Genomic DNA, 24,000 nt, shown 5'->3' with positions numbered 1-24,000 from the left:
TGTATGGGATGCTTTTAGGGGCCGGGTTACAGCGCAGCGCAGCGCCACAGGGCATAAAGCAAAAGAATAAAAAAACAGATCTCTAAACCCAACAGAGAAATGATTACGCTTCTCTCTGTGACATTTCTCAAAGTTAATTATTCATCATGCTTTTCTCCCTCTGTTGCTGGGGGCAGCTCCTGAGACTGTTTTAGCAGAAAAGAAGAAAAGGAGCAGCACTCTTCCTCCTCCTCCTCCTTCTCCTCCTCCTTCCCGCTATCCCCTCGACCATAACTCAACCCCTCCCTCGTTTTGTCTTCCTTTCTTTTCTTTTCTTCTCCCTCTCTCCCTCTTGCTTAATCTCCCTGTCAAGCTGCTTTACTCCCAGAGTGTTGATGGGGGAGGAGTCAGAAGGGGACGGGCTATCTCCACGGCGACGGGGACAGTTGCCGATGTGCCCTTCGCGGCCGAGGAGCGTCTGCTGAAAGGTTTGCTGTCGCCGGCTCTTTGGGGAGAGAATAAACTGGCTTTCTGTTCACTCCCGTTGTCATGAGAAGATGGGGAGGAAGACTGAGACAGGTGTGTGCTGAACCCCTGATGCTCCCCCGGAGCCGGCCATGACAGTTTGGTAAAATCATTTTAAGATGAACTGTCTCACCTCTATCGTGGCTATCAAGTCCTGTTTTCCCCTTTGGAAACCATTGTATCATGAAGAGGAACAAACCTCATCGGTCAATATATTGGTGGAGACCTTTATTTCTATTGTTTTTAAGGGAGGAATATACTAGTTTTAATGCATTTTTCTTTATGTAATGTATTTGTATGGCCTGTTATGGGCGCTAACAAGGTCCACATCGTCTCTTCTTGCTTGGTTGGTCTGCACTCATGCACACTCAAGCGCCCTGCAGTCGACTGATAGAACAAAGTGCATCCGAGGTGACTCCACTACATTCAAAAGCATTGAGGTACAACATGCATTCCTCCGCTGAAGGAACATTTTGGCGGCGCTATTTGTTCGGTAGCGAACACGCGGCGCCGTTCCCCGGGCTGAGGCTAATTTGGGAATAATGATCTTGGGAATGTTTGTTCCCTTTGCCCACAAGCACCCTCATTACTGCTTTCAGGAGCCACTTGCTTCATCTTTGAAGATAGATACATTTAACAATATATTATTAATACACATTGTTTCCTTTGAATCCTCGTGGGTTTCTGAAGAGACTCGAGCTCGCCGAGTCGCAGGCTTCAGAACCTGCAGCAGTGATGGAGGTGCCGGTCTGAAGATGTGCCACGTAGGGGGGACGGTAAGATATTGTTAATACAATAATCATGACTTGGGCTTCCGTTCATTGCTTTTCATATTCATATTTAAGTGTGCAGTGTGTGCACACAAAGCTATACAGGACCACACAAGCAGACGGGCCCTGAAAGCAAAGCAGTCCGGATGAGCTCTTAAGTGACAGAGAGCGTCCGTTATTATGTTGCTGTTCTAATGAAAGGTGTAATTAAATGTTAATCCACCTCGAAACACGTGTTCCCTTTAAAATTATCTTTCTCCATCAGGGACGGCTCCGACTGCAATGCAATTATTCTAAGTGGCAGGAAGATTTTTATTTTTGACTGGTTGGTTGTCATGTGGTGTAGTTTTGACTCGTTGGTTGTCATGTGGTGTAGTTTTGACTCGTTGGTTGTCATGTGATGTATATTTGACTCGTTGGTTGTCATGTGGTGTAGTTTTGACTCGTTGGTTGTCATGTGGTGTAGTTTTGACTCGTTGGTTGTCATGTGGTGTAGTTTTGACTCGTTGGTTGTCATGTGGTGTAGTTTTGACTCGTTGGTGGTCATGTGATGTAAGTTTTGACTCGTTGGTTGTCATGTGGTGTAGTTTTGACTCGTTGGTTGTCATGTGGTGTAGTTTTGACTCGTTGGTGGTCATGTGATGTAAGTTTTGACTCGTTGGTTGTCATGTGGTGTAGTTTTGACTCGTTGGTTGTCATGTGGTGTAGTTTTGACTCGTTGGTTGTCATGTGGTGTAGTTTTGACTCATTGGTTGTAATGTGGTGTAGTTTTGACTCGTTGGTGGTCATGTGGTGTAGTTTTGACTCGTTGGTTGTCATGTGATGTATATTTGACTTGTTGGTTGTCATGTGGTGTAGTTTTGACTCGTTTGGTTGTCATGTGGTGTAGTTTTGACTCGTTGGTGGTCATGTGGTGTAGTTTTGACTCGTGGTTGTCATGTGATGTAGTTTTGACTCGTTGGTTGTCATGTGGTGTAGTTTTGACTCGTTGGTGTCATGTGGTGTAGTTTTGACTCGTTGGTTGTCATGTGATGTAGTTTTTGACTCGTTGGTTGTCATGTGATGTAGTTTTGACTCGTTGGTTGTCATGTGATGTAGTTTTTGACTCGTTGGTTGTCATGTGATGTAGTTTTGACTCGTTGGTGGTCATGTGGTGTAGTTTTGACTCGTTGGTGGTCATGTGATGTAAGTTTTGACTCGTTGGTTGTCATGTGATGTAGTTTTGACTCGTTGGTTGTCATGTGGTGTAGTTTTGGACTCGTTGGTGGTCATGTGATGTAAGTTTTGACTCGTTGGTGGTCATGTGGTGTAGTTTTGACTCATTGGTTGTAATGTGGTGTAGTTTTGACTCGTTGGTTGTCATGTGATGTAGTTTTGACTCGTTGGTGGTCATGTGGTGTAGTTTTGACTCGTTGGTTGTCATGTGGTGTAGTTTTGACTCGTTGGTTGTAATGTGGTGTAGTTTTGACTTGTTGGTTGTCATGTGATGTAGTTTTGACTCGTTGGTTGTCATGTGATGTAGTTTTGACTTGTTGGTTGTCATGTTCAACTGCCTGTGACCTCGTTTCCAGAGCTCCTTCCACGAAAGACGCTCGTCTGTTTATTTGAAAAAAATTCTTCTTCATCCTTCAGACACGATCTTGCATTTCTCTGTCAGGACAATAATTGATGAGCGGGTGAATTGTTTTAATAGATGGGGACAGGCAGATGTTATTGTAACAGCAAGATGCAGAGCTAATTGGCAGTTTACAATGATGAATAGTAGCGATGAGGTTTGATTAAAACTGATTAATTTACCCCTCGAACACACACACACACACACACACACAGACTCCCTTTATGTTTATTTCCTTCTCATCATGTCGCCGTTTCACCGGTAAGATCCACGTGGAATTTCCTCGTGGGACTGTTATGATATATTATGCATTAAACATTGCCTTTGCTCCAAGAATAATTTGTACAGACATAATTGAGCACGGAAGAGGATATCAAAATGTCTGCTGTGACTAAGCAGTAGACAGTGATTACGAGTGGTTCTTGTCAAAAACTTATTCCTATTCAACTTATGTAGTCAACTTGTGTACCATAAGAACAATCGCATTTCTTTTGTCAAAATGACCACCAAAAAAAATTAGCAATATGCAGTTTTGGTTCACATGCTGATGAATGTTTTGGTTATAAAAGATTGAAAAGTGCCTTTGAAGGCATGTGCGTACAATACAAATATATATACATAAATGGATTCATTTGCTAGTGATGATAGGAGCAGGTAAATCACGGGTGACACAACTCATTTAAATCTCTGAGGTCACGCAGATTTTAACGTTGGCTAAAGTCACGTACGATTAATCTCTGTGATGCTCGATAGCTCTAATGCCAGGATTAGATTTGAGGTTTGCATTCAACCTCTCGCCTTTGTGAAACTAAATACTTCCAAATGCCATGCACCGGGCAAAATAAAGGAGGCGATTTTGCTCAAGTGGCAGGATGTGAGTCATAAAGTCGTGAGAGAGAAGAATGAGAGCCAACAACTCATCACATCGGATATCATCAGAAATTAACCTTCGGGGTGGAAAGACTGAGCCAAGAGTGTTGAAGGGAGCTACAGTGGGGAAGTGGAAGGAGAGAAAGAGAGGCAGGTAGACAAGTGCTGAGAGGCTTGGCAGGCCTGTAGGGCTGTAATTCAGGGAGAAGGCCACATTAATATTTAGAGGTGCTCTCAGGTAAAACAAAATGAGCTCCAGCTGGAATGCCGCGGTCACACAGACACTAAGCTTCAAGGTTTAGTGGGAGAAGACACACTTTTCTCAGGTAAGTAAATTTGCTTCAAAGAATGTTAACTTAACAATAATGCGCCGCATCACACAGAACAAGACGGGAACAGGTACATCCACAGGAGGTCTTCATGGTTACACAAACCGGATCTGAACCAGGCCCAAGGGAAACCCACCTGAACCCCAGGGAAATCAAAATAGGCCTGTAGATGATCCAAAACGCACTGGTAGCAGCTTGATTCACCATGAATTACCAAAGCAGCTGTGGAATGTTCTTATGAGATGGTTGTCGTTACATCTGGATGGATTGGCATGGCTGCTGTGCAGATATTCATGGTCCGACATCTATTCGTATGGATTGCCGTGCAGGTTGGTGCACACATTTTCCAGTTTTCCAGTGCCGTCATCAGCTCCAAAACCTTCTTATCAGCCTTAGCTGCATGTGGTTTTGAGCCAAGTCATAAATGTTAGCCGGCTAACATACCAAACTGAGATGGTGACCATGGTGAACACCACCTGTTGTGGGTCCTGGTAGCTACTTCAGATACATGGTTTGATATCAGAGAGGGAATGTGGGGATGTCATACTGGTCTGCCTCTAAACTATCAGCTGTTCAATATACAATGGTCCCGTTTAGCTAAACTTCATGGTGAAAAATAATCACATTCGTCTCTTGCAACAGAGCAGATGGGAATCACTTAGATCCACTCAGGTAGTAGACAACTGTACCCAAGACCCACGTCAACAGAACTGGACCTGACAAATATAATGTGGGGTCGAGTCTTCATAGCAATCGAGAGAACCCGTAAAGACCTACACTGTCAATTCTTGATCTGGGGACTAAATGTGAAAATAAAACTGAGCAGAAAGGACGTGTTGGCTGAGGAGGAAAGACTCCGACAGAGAAGGAACATAAAGAGGACCTGGAGCAATGCAGGATGGAGTAGAACATGGACGTTGATCATGGGCACATGACACCATTAAAGCTGGGTGAGGGCGGTGTCTTGCTAAGCCCCGCCTCCTTCTCCAGGGTCAAGGTAATGAGGGGCTTGAGAGAGAGAGAGAGAGAGAGAGAGAGTCCAAATGGGAAAGACATCTTCAGACCCTTCAGCGCTGTGTGCCTGTAATGAGGTTGCTGTATAGAGCTTGTCACTAATTAAGCACCAGGCGTCCTTCTTTTGTCTCAACACCACCAAATATCAGTACGGTGGCCAGAGAAATGTTGACCGAACACCAAACAAGTGCAAAACCAGCCTCGATATCGCGAGGTCATCGGTGCCCAGTGAGAGTCCCTGACTTCTGGAATAACATGAGGTTGAAATAGGAGCCAGATAAAAAGACAAATGAAAGCGTATTGACATGGCCTTCAAAGGTTCATGGGTATACAACGTTCCTTCGACATTCACAATGCAGTAGCACACAACAGGCCTGCAGATGAATGCTTATCGATGGGAGCGCTGACATGATGAATTGCTAACCTGCGTCGTTCTGGTGCCGAACGTCTGACAGGAACAATATGGCGCCGCGATACGTACAAAGTACCTGAACAGTGATACGTGTTGTTTTGTAAAAAGAAAACCATGATGAATGATGACATTAATCATTACGTGGAGCAAAACAGAAACAGAATTATGTGGCTAGAAGCTGCGTCTTTGGCGTAGAGATATCTCTGACAGTGTCATGAGGAGATCAGCCATCTGTCATTCCTCAATATCATTTCCAATCACCCAATCTGTGCTCCTTCAGCAGTCCTCTGTGAGATGATTCTGCTCATACATTTTTAGAGCTTCAGGAACATAAAAACCCCTTCCCCTTTTTAAAGAGCCTTTTCTCTCCAGCAGGAGCAAACCAGACGTATGTGTCGGCACAAGGGGAGAGGTGTTGGAATATACCTGTGGGCCGCTGATGAGAGGCATCACATAAAGTACCTTCCCCGGGCCTCGCGGAGAGGGCCAGCGAATTGCTCTGGTTCTCATACATACCGAAATTACTGGCAGAATTGCTGCAAATTGCAGCTATCTCCACTCCAGCGGCGCAATCTAGTGCAGATGGAGTGTCTGCCAGGGTACAGGCACACCGATCAGAGGCGGCGGAGGAAGCAGAGACGGCGCTGGAGGCTGAGGCCTCATTGCAACAGCATCACGTCTGATTGGTGAGACCTCAGCTGGCCGGCTGACTCGGATCCCTGAACAGCCGGCATCAGTGTGTCGGACTGACTGAGGAGGAATCACACCGTTGAATAATTGATTGGATATGAATGCAGTATTGGAGGAGCTTTAACTGAAAACACTTACGTGTGCTCTAAATAATAGATTGCAGGGGATTCAAGTCCTGGGAGATATTGTAGTTTATATTTGTCTTTGTTACGCAGGATATGGTATCATATCATATCTTCTGGCAGCTGGGTTCAACACACCTGTCACTTCCCTTGATATGTTTTGTATTTGCACTTTAATGAACTGTAATCAGCAGAAGGAGAACGTGTAATGCACATGTGACCTCACAGTAGTCGTGTTAATAAGGTGTCCTTGTAGAATACGACAGTTATGGTGGAGAAGAGTACATAGAGTACACTTACGTTCATATACAGCACACAGTCTGCATATTTGAATTATGATTATTATTCATTTGACTGTTAAATATCAATCTGCAGCAGTATTGCATGTCGTGATCTTTAAGTATAAATTGTAAAAGGGTGAATTTATGAAGTGAGACGTAGTGCTTTCGATGTCGGTAGAGAAAAGGTGTTCTGGAAGTTTTCAGAAATGTAATCGTTGGTCTCTTCAATGAGCACACAAAAGGCTATATTTATATATATTTTCCAAAGCACAGCACCCACGTTGAGAGCCACTTGTCGATGACCTCGGAGACACATCATTTGTATATGCATTTATAGTGCAGTAGCATTGCTATTGTTCCTTTCCGAGGATTTTCGCTCTTCTTTTCAAGTATTAAATGAATAGTCGGAGACCATAATGCAATGCATAATAAAGCCATTTCCATGTGCAGCCACTTATTACGGCAGCATTGTACGGAGCACTGTGGCTGCAGCGCTCCTAGTTCTCCTCTGTGTCCCAGAGAGCCTTTAAACAGACTGCTAACCCGTGGAATGGTTTCCTGGGTTACGGTCATCAGTGGGCACCCGGCCGGAGGGCAGTGGGCCGGCTAGGAAGCCGACGGGCCGGACGAGCCACACGGGCACAAGAGCGTGGGCAGACGGTGGCCGTGGAGCACGAGGCACTAACACACTATCATCCTCCCGATGTCGGGTCATCTCGAGGTCATCACAATAAGCAGCGTTTGATGTGGTCGTTTTGTTGTGAAAGGTTCATGTGGAATTATAGTATCACTTCAAAAGGAACTTATTCGCAGTGTGTTACGATGGCAGGGAAACTACGATGAACACTAAGAGGCTTAGGGGATTATTGGTCAAGCATTCCCCAAGTTATTATTATTATTATTACTATTATCTTCTTATATTATTCAGCCAAATACTTACTAATTTACTGGTCTACTGAAAATAAAATCTTGAGTGAAATAGTGTATGTTTTGGTACTATTTCCTCCATGTTAATAGTTTATTATTACATCAGTTGTTATATTGTTTGGATGACATTACGGGTGGAACCTCACTTTATACTAGACGATACACTCTAATGAATATCACAATGCTTATCATTGTTTACCTGCTGCGCTTAAAAGAGCAGAATATTTACTCTTCTGGATTGTACACAAATACATAAAACCAATGTGTAAAACAGTACGAGACGGTTGAATAAATTGTCTCTGCATCCTCTTTGTAAACCGCATGAAGAGCTTCGTGTGTCCATCAGGAGTCGTTTCTCTCAACGCTTTGTGGATCCAGCCGTGACATGAAAACATGAGCGCTTATTAATGAGTCATAAGCACCAGTTTACCACCACGCCATGGTGTTGGAAGAGCAAACGGATATGTCGGAGGATATGTAACCTGACAACTCTGATGCCACCTGCTCTAAACACCTCTCAGGGGTGAGTTAGTATTTGCTTCCTCGGGCAGAACAAAGCACCCTAACGACGTCCTGAATTACACCAGAGAATAAATAATGTCAAATGTCCAATGATTCTGACATATAGGTTCATGGGGACTGTTTTGAGAAGCAGACAGAATGAATAGTTAGATAGCAACACGATCGGAGGAGAACCAATGGGAGCTGGATGCTGAGCACGTGGAGGAATGATGAGGCTTTTTATTCAGGGAGAGTTCAGGTGGAGACCGTGAAGCCTGCTGGAGAGCTCCTCTAAGCTGTGACCTTCCTGCAAGCTAGCAGAACCCTTTATTGACACCTCTACACCAGCTTCAAACCAGCCTTGTGCACATTGTGGCTGTGCATGTTTATGAGCTCGTGCTCTGTTCATTTATGCATGTGCAGCTATTAAAAATACTCCTGGCAGGAATATGGTGGACTTGCAAAAATGCTTTTCATAAGGAACTGAAAAACAAATTTAAAGTAGCTTGCTAATGTGAGGTAGTTTCATTAGAAAAAGATCAAATATATCTTTTTAATTAACACTGTTTCTATTCCGTCCTGACAACCTATTGGATGTTTCCACCGTTTCTCCACTTGGCTCCACATCGTGAACAAGTCCTCACCAATGTTCTGCACACATCATCTCTCCTTAATGTATCAATTATTAATACATTTTCACAAACCGTACGGGCTGGACATTGGCAAGCTGCTTATTGAATGAGACGGAAACACCACCGAGACGGGAGTAATACATCTCCCGGAGATCAATCGATCCTCCCTTCACTGTGAGTGGTGTGAGCGTACTGACCTTTGACCCGGCTGCGGTCAGCGGTGCTGCATGATCTTCACAGACAGACCGTTGGCGAGGTCAAGGCGTGTCTAGCCGATTGTTCCAGCTGCTGCTGTCTATTGTGAATGTTTCTGAAGGTTTGGGATCATTTGACTCGAGGTCCGATTCACAGAAGATATTACGACGCCGACACGGCCGGAACCTTTTGCAGCCGGCTGCAATTTACACTTTTGTTTTTGCCTGCAATTGCAATTATCCATGTGGCGACAGTATAAATAATTATCCATGTGGCGACAGTATAAATAATTATCCATGTGGCGACAGTATAAATAATTATCCATGTGGCGATGTGGCGACAGTATAAATAATTATCCATGTGGCGACAGTATAAATGTTGCACAGAGTAGGCAGAACAACAGCAAAGAAAGAAAAAAAAGAGGAATTATATTTTCAGACGGCGAGCTGCATGTCCGGACCGACGTGGTGCTGAGTGAGGCTTTCCTCCTCAGGCAAGGGAGTAAATGAGGAAGCTCATACTCTGCATGTGTCTATTAAAAACTGTGAATCGGAATAGTTTTTGCAATGAAAAAGGGTCCGGCTACCTACGAGGAACGATCTGCTTAAGAGGGCGTTTAGCGGTTTCACCCCTTGTGGGTGTTCTGAGAATTACACGGGTTAGTTTTGTCTTATTTGTGCAACGAAAGCCACACAATACCTTTGTAGATTCTCCCGTAAGTATCCACAAACAGAATAATTTTAAAGGCAAAGTGGGCCGTCATCCTCACAGGAATTGTGATGTTCTTTGATTTGCGCTCCCTTTTGTGGATACAGTCCTCTTTAGATGTTCCGCTGCATGACAAGAATACAAATACGAGCCTCAGGATGCTGCATTGTGGCGGAGGATGAATGTGTGGAAGGATGTATTCATGCTGGTCCCTGGGAAAGAAAAAGATTAGGAGCAATGGAATGATTTAAGGGAAGAAAAACAGACGTTTCTTTTTGCAAAGGTTAATGTTGGAGGAACTCTGGTGTATGACCTTAAAGGAGCTGTATTTACCATTCTGAACATAAATATAGGACCAAACAACAGAGGCTCCAATACATTTAAAGACCTCATGCGCATTGTCCAAATCCTCTCCGTCTTCAGGCACGACAGAACATATTTCTTGTAGTCCAACACACTGCATGGGCGAGGCTCTTCTCTAAAGATGACAAACATGTGTCAATCATCAGAGCCCGTCAGAGCAAGTTTAGTGGCCGTAGAAGGTAAGATGGGCTTGACGACATGGCAGACCGGTGAGCGGCGGCTCTGCAACACCGGAACAATTTCACCAACAATGTGGTCGTGCACCACGCAGCGTGTGCTCAAAGCGTTCTTCTGGGCTGCACCAACAGAACAACATGCTCACCAAGAAGAGTGGGCTTACAGAGGGCATCCTCACTGAGAGCTTTATTTGATTGCAGTGAATAAAACACTCTCTTATCAGCCCCATAGTGTCCTGGTGTGTGTGTGTGTGTGTGTGGGGGGGGGGGGGGGGGCTTCCCTGCTGTGTGTGTGAGGTTTCTCTGCCTCTCTAGGCTCCGGATGCTCAGACAGGATGGGAGTTAATTGCCACGGACTGATCCGAGATACACGGGCAGGATTCCTTGAACATGAAAAAGGAGCCAAAGATCCTTCGGCTGAGAGAAAGATGAAGGAGATGACAGCGACAACAGTTTCACTGCACACCTAGTTTTACCGTAGTCGTGTCCGCCGCTGCCTTTCTTAAGTGTCTCTTCGATCATCGTTACCTTTCTTTATTGAACGCTTTGCTTTCACACGTTTCAGACTGTCGCTACGGAGTTATTTCTTCTCCCCCTCCATTCTTTTCCGGCTGCCCTTCGGATGTGAAGTGACCCTCAGTCGCCCAGGACTGAGGGTCCGACTCCCGTCTGCAATTCTTCGCTTCCGCACAATCACACAAGACACTGCAGACGTGTCGTCCTTTGTGGCTCACGCCCCTGTAATCACACCAACTTACACTACTCGGGTCGAGCTAAGAGCTCAATTATAGCCTAAAGGTGAGCTGTATGATAAGTGGTTAACGTCCCAATTCCTGCAGCATTCTGGGCAATTTGAGTGACAGGCAGGAGGAAAACAAGGGTTGGCTTTCTATCTCCTCTCAGTGGCAGCTGTAGAGTGACTTAATGAGGCATTCAGCCGAGGAGCGCGCGATCACAACCTGGCACTCGTCAGATAGACGACGACTTCCAGGCACGCGGGACTTATTACATCGTTCCCCTTCTCGTACCGCAGAAATATGGCGATATGATGCGCTCCGAGCGACCTCGCTAAAGAGAGAATCACTAAAAACATGACGTGAAAATTAATCCGTTGTATTTTTTGTGGCGCTGGAATGTAATAATAGAGAAATAATGTCAGTTGTTCTGCTGCCTCATGGGATTTTATTCTTCCCCAATGGCATTCATATACTAATGACCACAAGGATCGGAGCTAAGTTTAATGGTGAAGTATGCTTTCATTAATTTGCCTTCATACGGTGACACACCAACAGATACACAGCTGGACAGCATAAAGAGCACACATGTCCTGGGCCCCAGTACGTTGTGCATACATGCTTCCGGTCTCGTTGGAAACTCTATGTACAGAAAGTACGAGTGCAAAAGGGGTCTAAATAAATGAGTATGTGAAATCAATAAAATGATGTTTTCTGTGGCTTAGAACGAAGGCTCGCAGCTGCACAGCAAGCTGGATGTTATGTACGAGATGCACAGCCATGGGGCAGATCGTCTGTTCTTTACCGGAAAGAAATGTTTTCAGATCATCAGACCTGAAACCAGACCACCGCCAGTCTGGTTGCAGATCATCAGACCTGAAACCAGACCACCGCCAGTCTGGTTGCAGATCATCAGTCCTGAAACCAGACCACCGCCAGTCTGGTTTCAGATCATCAGACCTGAAACCAGACCACCGCCAGTCTGGTTTCAGATCATCAGACTGAAACCAGACCACCGCTAGTCTGGTTGCAGATCATCAGACCTGAAACCAGACCACCGCCAGTCTGGTTGCAGATCATCAGACCTGAAACCAGACCACCGCCAGTCTTGGTTTCAGATCATCAGTCCTGAAACCAGACCACCGCTAGTCTGGTTTCAGATCATCAGACCTGAAACCAGACCACCGCCAGTCTGGTTTCAGATCATCAGACCTGAAACCAGACCACCGCCAGTCTGGTTGCAGATCATCAGACCTGAAACCAGACCACCGCCAGTCTGGTTTCAGATCATCAGACCTGAAACCAGACCACCGCCAGTCTGGAGGAAAACGACAAAGTGCCAAACGAGGACACGATGCTCAGCATGTTCATCCTCTTTCAGTCCCTACCGCCTCGGGATTGAAGTTGTTTTAATTAAGCTTATTTTCACTTCACATGCTCTACAGCTGGCTTATCAAAAGTCCAATGACTGAATTAGCATTTTTTAGTTTTGGATTAAAACAATCCGACGAGTGTCCTAGTTTCCCTGAGGAACGTTCCAGAACGATTCTCACCGGATTTCAACCAGAATGTTCCCAACAGATCGCAGACGACAGTGATCAGAAAACCTGTACGGGTGTTGAGGTAAAGTGGGAGGGGCCTCCGAAACACGTTTGATGATTCCGGGGGGGGGGGGTGGGGTGGGGGTGGGGGGGGGGGGGGGTGGGGGGGGTGGGGGTGATCGTTTTATCACTTTAGACCATCTGTGGCTCTTTTCCTCGTGGGGGGCCAAACCAAAGCAAACAACCAACAGACACCCAACCTGCAGTTGGTGTGTACAAAGTAAAAGCTCCCTCAGCTCGTTATACACACACACACACAAACACACACACACACAAACACACACACACACACACACACACACACACACACACACACAAACACACACGCACACACACACACACACACACACAAACACACACACACACACACACAAACACACACACACACACACACACACAAACACACACACACACACACAAACACACACACACACACACACACACAAACACACACACACACACACACAAACACACACGCACACACACACACACACACACAACAAACACACACACACACACACACACACACACAAACACACACACACACACACACACACAAACACACACACACAAACACACACACACACACACACACACACAAACACACACACACACACACACACACAAACACACACACACACACAAACACACACACACACACACACAAACACACACACACACACAAACACACACACACACACACACACACACACAAACACACACACCCACACACACCCACTGAAGACTTTGATGGCCGCTTCATTAACACACGCGTTTGCCTCGTGGACAGACTGCAGGGGGGCTGTGGTGTGCTTAGGTGGGCCGGCACCTCACTGGTTATTCTTGTTCCACACTGGTTATTCTTGTTATTGTTCCACACTGGTTATTCTTGTTATTGTTCCACACTGGTTATTCTTGTTCCACACTGGTTATTCTTGTTATTGTTCCACACTGGTTATTCTTGTTCCACACTGGTTATTCTTGTTATTGTTCCACACTGGTTATTCTTGTTCCACACTGGTTATTCTTGTTCCACACTGGTTCTTCTTTCTCCACACTGGTTATTCTTGTTCCACACTGGTTATTCTTGCTCTGGTTATTCTTGTTCCACAATGGTTATTCTTGTTCCACAATGGTTATTCTTGTTCCACACTGTTTAGTATTGTTCCACAATGGTTATTCTTGTTCCACACTGGTTCTTCTTGCTCCACACTGGTTATTCTTTCTCCAAACTGGTTATTCTTGTTCCACACTGGTTATTCTTGCTCTGGTTACTCTTTCTCCACACTGGTTATTCTTGTTCCACACTGGTTATTCTTGCTCCGGTTATTCTTTTTCCACACTGGTTATTCTTGTTCCACACTGGTTATTCTTGCTCTGGTTACTCTTTCTCCACACTGGTTATTCTTGTTCCACACTGGTTATTCTTGCTCCACACTGGTTATTCTTGCTCCACACTGGTTATTCTTGTTCCACACTGGTTATTCTTGCTCCGGTTATTCTTTTTCCACACTGGTTATTCTTGTTCCACACTGGTTATTCTTGTTCCACACTGGTTATTCTTGCTCCACACTGGTTATTCTTGTTCCACACTGGTTATTCTTGCTCCACACTGGTTATTCTTGTTCCACACTGGTTATTCTTGTTCCACACTGGTTATTCTTGTTCCACACTGGTTATTCTTGCTCTGGTTATTCTTGTTCCACACTGGTTCTTCTTGCTCCACACTGGTTATTCTTGTTCCACACTGGTTATTCTTTCTCCAAACTGGTTATTCTTGTTCCACACTGGTTATTCTTTCTCCACACTGGTTATTCTTGCTCCACACTGGTTATTCTTGTTCCACACTGGTTATTCTTGCTCCACACTGGTTATTCTTGCTCCACAGTTATTCTTGTTCCACACTAGTACAATGGTTATTCTTGCTCCACACTGGTTATTCTTGCTCCACAGTTATTCTTGTTCCACACTAGTACAATGGTTATTCTTGCTCCACACTGGTTATTCTTGCTCTACAGTTATTCTTGTTCCACACTAGTACAATGGTTATTCTTGCTCCATAATGGTTATTCTTGCTCCACAATGGTTATTCTTGCTCCACACTGGTTATTCTTGCTCCATAATGGTTATTCTTGCTCCACACTGGTTATTCTTGCTCCATAATGGTTATTCTTGCTCCACACTGGTTATCCACACTGGTTATCTGGTGAGCCAGGCGTTGGGGCACTGGGCACAATAAAGGAAGCACTCCTGTGGTGAATAAAATGCTTATCGTTGATGAAAAGAGCTTGAAGGCGAGGGCAGCGCCGTGGCATCGATAGCCCGACCTTCACTGATATAAAAGCAGATTCTGCAGCCCCTAATTTCCCAGCTCTAAATAGGCGCTCCACTCCTTTTGAGGAGAACACTGGGCAGATATAATGCAACGCTCTGGGTGGATTCACCTCGCCGGCTTTACGTGACTCAAAGTGCAACAGAGAGTGAGTCGTCCTCGCTGGTTCTGTCCAAGAGTAACAGTTAGTCTATCTTATCGCCCAGAGAGCAGAGATCCATCAGGTGGACACTGAGAACCCAAGGGTGGGAGCTTTAGCAGGACTAGCCGGCTTTCTCTGTTGCTTCAGTTCCTCAAACTATGCCATCTGCAAAAAATCCCTGTGTGTGAGGAATATGGTGTCAGCATGATGAGGGATCAGCAGTGTTCCTCCCCAAAATGCTGCAAGTGCACTATCCGTGTCTGGACTTTTACCTCGACGCTCAGGGGTTTTCCCCCGTTGGATTATCCACGTATTTATTGTAATTGTGTATTGATCTAAGGAAGAAAAGAAAAGTCATGACAAAATGACTGCAGTATGACAAAGATGTAAGAAAAAATAAACGGAAACCAAAACGAAGGATGGCATTTCCCCCTCTATTGTCAATAAATCAAATGGATGAGCGGATTCCAATTCGGTAGTTGGTATGACAACACATTAATATTAATGTCTATTACTCTGAGGTAGCAAACAACTAAAATTCCATTTAGAGGTATTGATTGAGCTGTTAATGCTCCACTGATTAATAAAATTGAGTACGGCTCGAGAATGTCAAGTGTTTCTGTTCGTCTTTATGTGGAAAAAGGTAAACCAAAATATGATAAGATAATACTGACTTGAAGCCTTTTTGTCTTAGAGAAATAAACCACTAGCTACATAGATGTTGGAATATTGAAGTGTCATTTCAAAGATGCTACTTCAGAGGTTTTCCCACCATCACTCACCATTATACACCAATATACACCATTATATACCATTACACACCATTATACACCATCACCCACCATTACACACCATTATACACCATCACCCACCATTACACACCATTATACACCATCACATACAAGTATACACCATTACACACCATCACCCACCATTATACACCATTATACACCATCACCCACCATTACACACCATTATACACCATCACCCACCATTACACACCATTATACCCCATCACATACAAGTATACACCATTACACACCATCACCCACCATTATACACCATTATACACCATTATACACCATCACACACCATCACACACCATCACACACCATCACACACCATTATACACCATTATACACCATTATACACCATCACACACCATCACACACCATCACACACCATCACACACCATTATACACCATTATACACCATCACACACCATCACACACCATCACACACCATTATACACCATCACACACCATCACACCATCACACACCATCACACACCATCATACACCATCACACACCATCACACACCATCATACACCATCATACACCATCACACAGCATTATACACCATCACACACCATCACACACCATTATACACCATCACACACCATCACACGCCATTAAACACCATCACACATCATCACACACCATCACACACCATCACACACCATCACACACCATCATACACCATCACACACCATTAAACACCATCACACACCATTATACACCATCATACACCATCACACACCATCATACACCATCACACACCATCACACACCATCACACACCATCACACACCATCATACACCATCACACACCATTATACACCATCACACACCATCATACACCATCACACACCATCATACACCATCACACACCATCATACACCATCACACACCATCACACACCATCACACACCATTATACACCATCACACACCATTAAACACCATCATACACCATCACACACCATCACACACCATCACACACCATTATACACCATCACACACCATTAAACACCATCATACACCATCACACACCATCATACACCATCACACACCATTATACACCATCATACACCATCACACACCATCATACACCATCACACACCATTATACACCATCACACACCATTAAACACCATCATACACCATCACACACCATCATACACCATCACACACCATTATACACCATCACACAGCATTATAAACCATCACACACCATCACACACCATTAAACACCATCAAACAGCATTATAAACCATCACACACCATCACACACCATTAAACACCATCACACAGCATTATAAACCATCACACACCATCACACACCATCATACACCATCACACACCATTATACACCATAATACAGCATTCTAAACCATCACACACCATCACACACCATCACACACCATCATACACCATCACACACCATCACACAGCATTATACACCCGTGTGAGCTCAAATGACAACTAAACTAACAACCAAACTTTTTTTTCCTCTAGAACACTCTGAATGTCACTCCAGCTTTCACACAAAGAAAAGGACAAAATGTCACAGGGAATTGGTTGTCGACTTTGGACCAATATTCCATAATTCTACAAAAACCCAGCGACAGTGCTGAGTTTTTTTGTTGCAATACGTCATTTACACGATTGTACGCACGTATAAATTATAGCTGCAGTTAATGCACTCAAAGCCAGCAGAGAGGACATGATTACGTCCTCTTTCTGCTGGATTTAAGTGGCGCTTTCAACACGATTCAGACCGAAGTGTGTTATTATAATAGGCCATTTGTAAAACTGGGTTAGTCTCTTTGGGACGGCGTTAAACTGCTTCAGCACCCACATTACAGGAAGTGGACACGTCAACACCAGCCTCCGAGAGCAGGTGCCCAACAGGTTTGATGGCAGCCGTGACCCAGTTTTATGCTCTTTATGCGTGGTGCTCAGGGATGGATTAATCAGCAATATGTCCGTGTTTACAGTTATACACACAGCATGGTCCATTATACCTGAGCCGTAGAGGACCCACATCATATCGGCTGACATACGCAGTAGCCAAATAACTTTGGATCCACGATGTCATGGATGTTAAATTAAAAAAGAAACAACCGAACCGGTAGCACATCAAAGACTCTTTGCTTAAAAGAGACAACAACTTCAAGCCTAAAATCAGAGATCGCTGCAGATGCTCTCGACACCTCGAGTGACGTTCCAACTAATTAACACCTAAGTTGCCAAACCGCAGAAGGAGCAGATATCCGGTGAAATCTTCACAGAAAGAAAAAGAGAGATGATGCTAAATCGAGTTCATATTATTGGCCACTTGCACGTGGCACCGAATGTGCTAGAACTTTCTCACAAGTGTGATTGTGTCGTAAGCAAACACAAAGTAATACATACAAGAAGGAGGCCTCTTCAATACACAACATGCACCATTTTACTCTCTTATTCTGAATTGTCTTTAATATTCTTCAGACGACTTTGTTAGAAGTCCAATACGTGTAGCAGAAAACCCCTAAATACAATCAGAATCCAGCTGCATATTAAGATAATGAGATAGGTAAAGATCTTGGTGGCGTGAGTGAGCAATATTTGTCCGGAGGAGGTAACTGCAATGGATTTCTTTCTGTAGGCTGCAGGCGAGCATGGATCCATTTCTCCCTTTGGCCCTGAGGGTAATCGATGATGGGGGGTGACGAGACAACAGCACACTCTGAATGAGCAAAGGCTACTCTGGAAGGTTCAAAGTAGCCTGCTGGCTCATTGAAATGCAGTCTGCTAAATCCACAGCTTTCCATATTCACACCACTTTCCTACAGCGTACCATGGGGAGCTCCAGCTGGCAGTCGAACCACCTTTCTGATTATAACCTCTATGCAGTAACGCCATACAGGACATGCACGCATTCCTATATCTAAAGGATGCAGAGGGTGAAGGTGGCGAAGGACCCTGTGGAGGCCCAGCTGATATTATTTATATTACAGAGCATTGCAGTCCCAAATGTTTCCAACCGATTTACATATCCTCAATTATGAATTACTTTACGCTCACGTCTGATGGACAAGCGCCTGAAATAGATTAATGTTTACGTTCTGTTCCATTAATTATATCAATTTAACAGATTCATGTTTCAAGTGTAACATATGAGTTGAGTCTTCATGACCAACTCATTAATTAAACAGCAGCAACATAAAACTACAGCTGTTCCACCCTTTGCCTCCAGGTGGCACTCTTGTGACAGTTGTGACACCTGTTGTTGTTCCTCTGCATGTGTGTGTGTGTGTGTGTGTGAGTGAGTGAGTGCACGGCCCTGATGAAAGTCATTAACAGAAATGAAACAGAATTATAAAAATAATTTAACACGTGTCATCGTTCATTTACAAAACACGGAGAGTCCAGTAACCAGATGAAACTGTGTTAATCATTGATGATGATGATGATGATGATGAAGATAATGATAGATGATGGGACATAACGGAAATATGGTCTACGTTTACATTTAATTCAATGTGATGTGATTTAATTTATGGGTACTTTAACCAATGGAAGCTCATACGCAGTCTGATGGAGTGTCTCAGCTGGTCCAGAAGCTCGACCCGGACTCGTGTGCTTTACAGAAATAGTCTTCTTCAAGCTCCACTTCCTCCACCGGAGCTGGTGCATGCTGTGATGATGATGGTGGTGAAGGTGTTTTTAAAGACACACACACACTCATCAACGCTGCAGCTCAACACACATTTACTCAAAACTACATTTCTGCAAACGCTCGGACCGGATTTGGGAATCGGACATGAATTTGTGAACGGCCTCATATCCCGGTATCTGATTCCCCTTGATGCTGATTGGCCAATGAACTGTCTGGTTTACCTCCGCTGGCCAGATGCCCACCGGGGGTCCATCACACCCCGATGTGATGGACCCCCGGTGGGCATCTGGCCAGCTTCCCAGATCCACGGTGTGTGTTTTACGGCGTGAATCACAGAGTGTACAGCGTGCGCTAAGTGGGAGAGCGGCAGCCCTAAAGGGGTCTGGGATCAGGACTCAGAGAGTGTGTTCCAACGCTGGCTCATGGTTCAGTACAAGCCCGCCTACGGCCTCGTTATCAACAACAACAACAACAACAACAACAACAGCAACAACAGCGTTCCAGAGAACGAAGCTCTCTCGCCTCCTTTCAAGATTTCTGCTGGTTTGGTTTTTCCCGGTTTACCTTTTCATTTGTAGCCTTGTGGTAACCGCGGCGACGCTGACACAGAAACACAGCGCCACCGGGTGTGTGTGTGTGTGTGTGTGTGTGTGTGTATGGCGGTAATGGCTGAGATTAGGCTAATGTGTTGAGATTAGGCTAAGGTGTTGAGATCAGGCTAAGGTGTTGAGATCAGGCTAATGTGTTGAGATCAGGCTAAGGTGTTGAGATCAGGCTAACGTGTGAGTGATGCTGGTTGTGTGAGTACACGTTCCCACGGGGTTCCTCAGATGACTAATTAGGTCACACGTCCTGTGTTATAACCGCGTATGAGCTGCACTGGTAGTCAATTTTCACACGTTACTCCTGATGTGAGAAAACATGTTCTTAGGCTCCGTCTCATCATGCTCTCCCTCTTCTTGAACAAATGTCAGGTCAATTAAAGCGACGCTGCAAAGGCCAGTTTGTGATGGAAAGCACTGGTTGTCTATCTCCATAACGCACGCGTCGGAGTATGAATGTGAAAGCAGATAACTTTGAGCCAGAGCCATAACCACCACGGCGCCCCAAACCCAAGACCAGACATATTTGAGTTTATTTAATGAGCAGCCATGTGAAGAAGAGGAAAAGTTGATAATTTCACACTCGAATGTATTCTTTCTCGGCATTCTTCTCCTGTCAGATTTGAGGGGAGGCACGGACTAATGCGTCGCGCTGCCACTGAGAAGTAAAAAAGCACTCTGAAAAATGATAATTGTAAGCAGAAGGCAACAATTGAGAAGCTGTGAGGTTTGAAAACATGAATAAATCATGCTGTTGTTCTGTTTGTCATGTGAACATCAACACATATTGGAATGGATTTGATGGTTATTTTGAACAGACTCAATAAGTGCACTTCACATGTTGATGTGACTCGAGTGGTTTTCATTACCGAATTATTGATGATACAAAGAGCCAAAGTCATCCGACGTCTCACATTAACTTCAGTTAAAAGCCATTTTACTGTTAACAGACAAAGTGATAGCTAACAATGTTTTATAATTATGAGTAATGCTATATCATTCAGTTATTTTATCAATATAGTTCCTGTTATATGAAATAATTAGTATTATTTTATTTATCTGGTATACAAATTACCCTCTGATTATATTGGTACACTTTTTATTAATACAAATATAGATACGCATATAATACTTTATTATGTGTATGTTATTGATAACCAAATTATTTGTAAAATATCTATAATCATTACATAGATAGATAAATGGACTTTCATTCAAATAATGTCTTTTTACAATTATCTGTGAAATGTTTATAGATATTTTAGAAATAATTTCTTTAAGGTTTACAAATAATTTAGTCATAATTAAAAAATAACACAAAAATATGATAATATTTGCAACAATAAACTGTTCAAATAACAAATGATAACCCTGCTAATAAGTAAACATTATTGATTATAAATAAATTGTTTGTTAACAGTGAAATAACTATTAACTAAAGTTTGATGAAAGACATAACAAAACATGATCATATATAATATGGCTCGTTGTAAGGTAACAAAAACGATTCTTATTGTTTGGTGAATTAACACTAAATAAATATTCTTAATAATATCATATTCCAAGACAATATCAACGCCAATAGATCCCCTACACACGGTTCCTTTAACAATACATTGACCATTAATTAATGATGGTTATTATAAAGTGTTACATATATACAGCCAATAGACCAAAGTAAAGATACATGCTGTGTACTTTCAGGTCAGGTCACATGACACACACACACATTAAACACACACACACACTGACACACACACACACACACACACACACATTACACACACACACACACACACTCACACACACACTGACACACACTTACCCAGCCAGTGTTCGCCGGTGATCTTTCCGAATCCCTCGCGGTACGACTCCCACGCTCTGAAGAAGTTGACCGAGCCGTCCTCCCTGCGCTGGATCACCTACACGGCCGAGGCCGCGAGACAAGAGGTCAGAGGTCAGGGGTCAGGGGTCACGTGAGGTTCCTCCTCCTGCTCTGTGAAGAGTCATTCGAAGTCCCACTTTTGGTCGCTGAGCTCACGGAGAACTAAACTAAACTAAATGAACTCGCTCTCTGGCAAATGAATAATGCAAATGTCCTTCCCTCTAAAAAGGCAATTTGTCGGAAGCTAATAAAAGGAATCCATTAAATCTCCAACTGACTTTGAACGAAATCGCTTTGGATTCTGCATCCGTGATTGAAGTCGCAGGAAGGAGTCGGTATTCATAAAACAATAATCCTAAATACACGGAGAAGGACCGTTCTCCTTCTTCTGTGTGGAGAACGGTGTGTTTCATCATTCATAAACCTTTTCTATACGCAAAACAAAGGATTCATTAGCAGATGTTTAGCCATTTAACTCTAGCGTACGTGTGTGTGTGTGTGTGTGTGTGAAGAAAATGGGAGGACGTTTCTTTTCTTTTGTCATTTATAAATCTTTTCTATACGCAAAACAAAGGATTCATTAGCAGATATTTAGCCATTTATCTCTAGTGTGTGTGTGTGTGTGTGTGTGTGTGTGTGTGTGTGGGTGTGTGGTGATGGTGCAGCATCTGTATCACCCAATGAAATTCTCTGCATTAAAAAGTGCTGACATTCGAGGTGTCAGGTTGAGGATGGAAACGGGGACTCTGCTCCTGAAGAAGTGGCCGAGGACTTTGTTAATGTTGAAATGACAAAAGGAATTCCCTGAGCCTGTTTCTGTTCCGCGTGACTAATCCTTAACACACCACGAGCTACCCGATGCCACCAACAGACATATTAGCTTTTAACACTCAGAACTAAATCCTGCAGTGGCAACAACCTTCATCCTCATTGTAATCTTCATCACTGTGTCACCCTCAGTTATCAACACCATCTCGGGGCATTGTGAGGGATCCTCTAACGTTCTCATCTCCACATCCAGAGCTCTCTGAAATCCCTCCAACATAATGTACAAGATGACTCCAACGACCGACCGCTTGGTCCCAGAGATATGAGATATGAGATATGATCGTCACCTTGCAGCTCCTTCCTCTCCTGAGTTCAGCCATCTTGTTCAGGGACCTCCGCTCTCTGGCATCTCCACAGGTAAACGTTTCTAAAGATGTGCATGAGCCTCTCAGTCCAAGAGTCTGGTCTTCTATATTTTACAGACTGTGAATCAGACCGAGACACGTTTTTGACAACAAAGGCATTTGCATCAGCTGTCGTCACGGAGCATTAGAGCATCTGTCACAGTTATCTTTAGTGATGTCACAGTTATCTTAACGACCTTCAGCTGATTTGACCTCTTATATTGAATCTGAATCTGAGGTCAAACTACTTACTGTTTAAATATTATTATTACTGACCAATAAGAAACCATTGTGTGGTCAGATGTTGTATTGTAGTTTTCCTGTCCACTGGATGGGTTTCTTATTGATGATGATTTCATTATGAATGTACGGTATACGGTGTATTTAATGTACATAATGCCATCACACATGCACACAGAGGCCTGGAGGGGAGTTTAACAGCTGGAGAGGGTTCCACTCCGCTGTGATTCAGATGAATAAAACAGACCGGGCGTTGATGCAGATTGTACGCTATGTGTCAGAGAGTAATTATAAATGATGGATATTGATGGCATCAAGTGTACTTAGTCACAGGATGTGACTGGATAAGGAAACACAAGCTCAGGGATCTAGCGTGCTTGTAAGACTGGAGAGCCCCTCTGAGGTTTAATTGCATTGTTGGCCCTGAAGGCCAGTATCTGTATGTGTGTGTGTGTGTGTGTGTGTGTGTGTGTGTGTACGTATGTTCCCTGGAGACAAGGATAGATAGATAGACTTCAATGGGGGGACTTCAATGCACGTGTACACACTCGTGCACGTGTACACACTCGAACGGTCCCCTGACTTTTGTTTCTTTAAAAAGGTGAGTTTGAAAAGCTGATGTTTCTGACGGTCTCATGAACTCCTCGTTGGTCTCCCCCTCCTCGTCTGTGAGGACCAGTGTTGCGAGGACCAGTGTTGTGAGGACCAGTGTTGTGAGGACCAGTGTTGTGAGGACCAGTGCT

General features: G+C 44.0%; 1 protein-coding gene across 1 annotated transcript in view; it reads right to left on the bottom strand.

The window, feature by feature from the left end:
• fibcd1 (fibrinogen C domain containing 1) overlaps nt 1-24,000 on the bottom strand; it is a 58,467-nt gene that overhangs the window by 6,648 nt on the left and 27,819 nt on the right. The window contains exon 4 of the mRNA XM_034547062.1: nt 21,786-21,882. Coding sequence (XP_034402953.1) covers nt 21,786-21,882 — 97 coding nt within the window. The remainder of the gene's footprint in view (nt 1-21,785; nt 21,883-24,000) is intronic.

This window comes from Cyclopterus lumpus, chromosome 12, assembly GCF_009769545.1.
Source record: "Cyclopterus lumpus isolate fCycLum1 chromosome 12, fCycLum1.pri, whole genome shotgun sequence".
NCBI lineage: Eukaryota > Metazoa > Chordata > Actinopteri > Perciformes > Cyclopteridae > Cyclopterus > Cyclopterus lumpus.
The sequence above is the reverse complement of the archived record's forward strand: the minus strand, read 5'-3'. Positions and strand labels throughout refer to the sequence as shown.